General features: G+C 39.2%; 1 protein-coding gene across 1 annotated transcript; it reads right to left on the bottom strand.

Moving 5' to 3' along the window:
- Positions 1-480: 480 nt before the first annotated feature.
- On the bottom strand, positions 481-4,255 carry LOC146379511 (uncharacterized). The gene is made up of 3 exons (XM_084941288.1): positions 3,944-4,255; positions 2,081-2,383; positions 481-1,848 (listed from the first exon to the last, which is right to left on the bottom strand). The coding sequence occupies exons 1-3, from the start codon at positions 4,253-4,255 to the stop codon at positions 1,219-1,221; spliced, it is 1,245 nt and encodes a 414-aa protein (XP_084797414.1). The 3' UTR covers positions 481-1,218.
- Positions 4,256-5,314: the final 1,059 nt, after the last annotated feature.

The raw sequence follows: 5,314 nt of genomic DNA, 5'->3' as shown, positions 1-5,314 counted from the left end.
ATCCCGGGAATGAATTGCATAAATTTCCTGCAACAAACATTTTTATTATTTCAGGGTTTGTTTTTGTTTTTTTTCCTGATTTGGTTAAAGAGCTTACGAAATTAAATATAATTATTTTAAAAATAATTTTTTTGTAATAAAATACCTGTTAGGGAAATTAGCATTAGCTGAATCATAGCGTCTTACAAGCAAAACCGGTCATGATATTATAATAATATTATGAATACTATTCTTACATAAACTAAACTAAAATGTGCACTTTTTTTGTCTAGAAGGAGGGAAAAATCATTTTACCCGTTTAGCTGCGTTCACTACTATTCACTGTTGAATAGCGCCTCCTGCTGCATCCGGAGCTGAAGTACAGCTGGTTACTGTACAATTGGAGTGGTGGTGCCCCTCCACAGATGTACGCGCTGTTATTAATTTATATCTTTAGGTAAACAAATTACGTTAAAAATAAAGCAACTCAGTAAATGATAATGAAATTTCACACTATTTTTTTCAGTTTTATTTGCGTTTATTATTATTAATTGTTAAGTTTTGTTTTTAGTTCAGTTTCATTTCAGGTAGTCTCCAGTGGGAAACTGCTCATTGAAGTTCAGTTTTAATTCTAATTAAATGTTAAGTTTCAGTTTAATCGTATACAATGTTAGGTTTTGTTTAGGTTAGTCTCAGTTTAGGTTTTCATTTATTACAATGTGTGCTATATTTTTTATTGTCTTCTCTTTGGATTACACTATCTACTAGTATCTAATAGTTTTGCTTTTGTGGTACAACTTGTCATGTTTACTCAATCCAGCAATAGAGCCGAATTAAAATTGCATTTCCATAGTTTTTATGATTAAGAATTTTATGAATTTTATGTTCAAAGTATTTTACATAGTTTGTGTTTGTATTATTGTGAAAAATAATCGATACCATTTAAGAACTGTCACTAGTTCTTTTTTGCAAATGTGAGGTTTTTTATTAGGGTCTGTTCAAATTTGAAATGACATTTGACATTTGATGACGGTTTGAAGAAAACACTTTCATTTGTTTCCTAAATTATGTGAAAAATTTCATACTGTTCGTGTGAAATTTGTATTGAAAGGTCTTATATATGTGGTAACTGGCCCAGTTTAATACACTGGTAGAAAATAGGAAACACAATTGTGCTTTTCTGGCTGTAACAACGTTGTGTTAGTTTTTGTGGCTGACTAATCAGATATTTGTTTTTGTCTAATTTGTCCTCAGTTCGAAGTCATCCCTCTGCCTTAGCAGGCTCTGAAAAACTCCATCAGGATACAGGAAAAAATTTCCGTTGCTCTCCAGGTCCTGCACGTTGATTATTCGAGTCACCAGAGCTTCTTGTATGGCTGGAGACTCACAGGGGTGATGCTGCACACTGTGACTCACGTTTCTCGAGGGCTCGATGACTAACAGTCCAAGCATGCTGCCTTCCTCCGTCCTGCTGTATCTGGATGAAGTGTAGAGGGTGTCTCCTGTCATCGTGGTGTCATTGCTTCCATTTAGGACATTAAATCCAAAGTCTCCACCTGATTCATCAGTTTTACAGCCTCTGTTAATTCCTGCAGTTGAACTGGGTGTGGCAGATTTATTACTTGGACCAACCTGGCTACCATTAACAAGGAGGCTGTTGGAGCATGTCATATTGGTTATAGTAGATGTGTTAGCATGTTTAGGTCTGTTGGCAGCACTGGTTCTTGGTTTTTGTGGACCAGGAGCTGGAGTCTCCTGGATGTTTGCGCGTAGGTAGGCTGTATAGCCCCGAACCAGGTGACCTAACCCCGTCTTATAAGAAATGCGCATTGATTCAACTGATCCTAATGGCACAGACTGCAGACGGGCCTGTAGGAAGAGAAAAGTGCTTTAAAATCAACTCAATACCTCCCACTCAAAGCTCTCTGTAGCTTTGGTTTTGTGCCATCATCTAAAGGGAGAGAAAGAACCTACAATATGGGATGTAAACACTTACCTACATACGAAGCAGATTTTACAATGTAGAGGCGTACAGATGCACTACAGTAAACACATACTATCATAACCTGAGCTGGACGTGTTTTCATCTATCTGTCCTGACCTGGTGGATTCTCATGTGCAGGTGAATTGCAGCTCCTGTCAGCCACTGCTGCATCGACGCTGAACTCATTCTCTTCCTTGTGGTCATCCTCTCATAATGGTCGAGAAGCTCAAATTTCAGCCAGTTATCGTAGAGCTCTGTGGTCTCAGCCATCTGATCCTGGTTGTTGGCGATGCCTGGGATAAGGGCGAGGAAGCTGTGGATAATCCAGCCGATTCTCGATGAGCTGCTGATGCCAAAAATCCTCTTAAGCCGGGATGGTTGAGTTAACGAGGGACCCTCTGTCGATCCTTGTGCTCGGACCTGTTTAGAATACGAAGCACAGTTTATAACACAAACTGTCATGCTGGCCCAAACACGGACAGAAAATGAGGTAGTATTTGCGTCAATAGAGTACTTCAGACATTAAAGAAAGACACCTCATAACTCCAAACACAGAGAGCCAGAAAGAGGAAAAATGGGGAAAAAACACAAGGCTTTTTTATTTCATGAATTTGTGACTCCTTGGGTACGTTCCAGTAGTCCATTTTGCTTAGAGAGGTTTCTAACAGAGTGAAATGACACCAAAGTATCTGCATGGCAGTCATCATTTGAGCAAAGAGTGACACACATTCTCCAAATGCTTAGGAAAGGAGCTTCCATAGAGGATACAACTCTATCCACAATCACTCTCCTTCGTCCTCAAGATATCTTTTAGGAATTGAGACATCTGGTGCAGGAGGGAAATAAAAATACTCTCCAAGAGTAGATGTAAGCCCCAGAATTTGAATGTTTGTCCCTTTGGAGATGCCACAGGTTTTAGAACAGAACCTTCCTGCTGCAAGACCATTAAACCACTGCCAGTATATTTATAGCTAACTCATGTAAGTAATCTAATTACACTATCAAGCACATAAGGTTGGTTAGTCCTCTGCTCACTCCCTGTTTAGTCTGCGGTCCATTTTCTTCCACTTATGCACTTTAGGGTCATGGGCTGGGTGGCTGAAGCCAGGCTGGACTGTTAATCGGGCATACCGGCCATTTGCCCAATGGGTCAATATAATTGTTTTTTCTTTTTCGATATAACTAAACATGCTGCAGGCCGGCTGCTGTGCACCCACCCTAGAAGCACTGATAGCAGCCCAGTGGTTCGTTTTTATTACTGACACTGGATTGCCTGATCAAATCTCTTAAAACAACTGGAGCTTCCCCTTTTCCCCTGTGTGCTCAGGGTAAGAGGTAAGAAACTAGATGTAGGGACAGTTTTTAGGAAGGAAGAAATTCAAGTAAAATGAATAGCTACTTTGATCATGAGCCATTTCTAAAGTGTAGCCTGCAATGGTCACATATTGCACTACTGTCAAACTAAGATGTCCTAACCCATAATAAAATGTTTTTCATTTTATGTATTTATTTATTTATAAATATAGTATGGTGGGCAAAACAAAGCAGAAAATGTTAAACTATAATCCTAAAAACAAAACCTAAAATTTGACTTGATAACTCAAAATTTCATTTCATTTTCTTGTTTTCGAGTCATTGTCTTAGAAGTTCCATTTAGGAAGTCAACATTTGTAATTATGTATGACATAAAATATATAAATAAAATAAAGTTTTGTGGTGGAAACAGGCTTCTATAATTGTACAAACAGCGAAATGAGAAAGGATGATATACTAAAGAGACAGAAGGATGTAAAAGGTATAATATTGGGGGTAGTGTAGGAAGTAAAAAGGCAACAAAACCACATGAAGTTTGGACCTTCAAACTAAAACAGGATGTAAAGTGAAAGTGGGAACACAGACACAGCAAAGAGGGGAAAAAGTGATGATAATAAAAAAAAAATCTCACACTAACATTAGACAAAATGCAACAGTTTTACATACCTGTTGAGCAACCTGATCAAAAAGTATGGACAGAGCCAGAGCAACAACCCCCACTCCTCCACAGGTTACCCTGCTGCCCCCCAGCTTCGCTGTCAGGTTGAGGTTGAACGTGCTCTGCTGCTCCATGCTCATGCTCCGCTGTAAGAAGTTGTACTGATGCTGCAACGCTGCTGACGAATCCAGCGACAGGAAGGTGGTGAGGACAGGATCCAAGGAGATATCAGGGATGATGCTGGCATCCTGAGCCACCAAGAAGAGCTCCTGGACGGTGGCTCGAGAAGGAAGACACAAACTGCGGCCCGTCAGGATCATGGCTGAATCTGTCTGTGTGTGCTCAGTGTTATCAGTGTTTCTAACCCACTGTGTGTTTATTTGACCCAGTCCGAAGGATGTTATCAGCACGGCCAGTCCTATAAAAGAACTCATGAGCAAAAACACTAATGAGCGAACCATTTGCTCAAATAAAACAAGGTTTTTACACACATACATATAGTAGCTGCACAAAAAGCTTGTTTTTTATGTTGGTGCAAAGCTGTTTGAGTCAAACAGTGACTCTCTTGTGTGCTTTTTAATTTCCTGTCTCTAAATGTGCAGAAGTAGGAGTGGAACAGCAGAAGCAGGTGGTTTGGTGCTCATTTTAGCATCAAACTATTTATATTTCTACAAAGAAAGCAGTTTCTGTACCCTTAAAGAGAAGCGTAACAGTGGGTTGGTTTCACTTCCCTTCATCCTTGAAGATTTCGAGTCTGGTTCACCTCAGTAGTCAGATCACTCTCATCATGTTCAGTCAATCACTGAAGTCAAAAATCTTTCATAGATTTTATTGATGGGGCAAAAAGGAAGTAGAGAAGCAAGGAGTCCATACCTCTCATGGTTTGTATCTAAGATTTGTATGATCAAAACTCTGAGGTTTTTGTGTCTTTTGAAGAGCTGAGATATAAATTCAGTATAAAAAGAATAGGTAACTTTGAATGTGATTTTTCTGTATATAATGTTCTGCTTGAGCTGTTTCCCTTTTATCTACATACACACAGTATACTGTATCTCATTTCTTAACATTTTGCTTCCTTCAAAAAAAAACTTTGTTCACATTTCTTTAGTTGAATCTACAAGAAATTCCAACAATTTGACATTTGACAGGGATAAATTGTATTTTTGGACTAGCAAGGTGATTCCACAAGATCTGTTAGCTCATATCCTGCCATGGTGTGCACTGTGTCCCTAAAAACACTTGTGGAACCTGGACAAATGAGGGACAGAAGAAGACATGGCAGCAGTAGAGGAGTAGAGTAATATTTTTTAAATGCCTGTCAGGGCATCCCCACTGAAAGTGGGGGCCTAGGTAACCCTCTACCATCCTTTCATGTGTCA

This window comes from Perissodus microlepis, chromosome 10 (assembly GCF_051167445.1).
Source record: "Perissodus microlepis isolate ML-2025 ecotype Zambia chromosome 10, ASM5116744v1, whole genome shotgun sequence".
Classification (NCBI taxonomy): Eukaryota; Metazoa; Chordata; class Actinopteri; order Cichliformes; family Cichlidae; genus Perissodus; species Perissodus microlepis.
The sequence above is the reverse complement of the archived record's forward strand: the minus strand, read 5'-3'. Positions and strand labels throughout refer to the sequence as shown.

What these genes read in the sequence shown, in the direction of transcription:
- LOC146379511 (XM_084941288.1), bottom strand. Translation starts at nt 4,255, where the DNA reads ATGATCCTGACGGGCCGCAGTTTGTGTCTTCCTTCTCGAGCCACCGTC. An exon ending in TTGATCAGGTTGCTCAACAG is followed by an intron (nt 2,384 to 3,943) that starts GTATGTAAAACT and finishes TATTCTAAACAG; the next exon opens with GTCCGAGCACAAGGATCGAC. An exon ending in TGCACATGAGAATCCACCAG is followed by an intron (nt 1,849 to 2,080) that starts GTCAGGACAGAT and finishes CTCTTCCTACAG; the next exon opens with GCCCGTCTGCAGTCTGTGCC.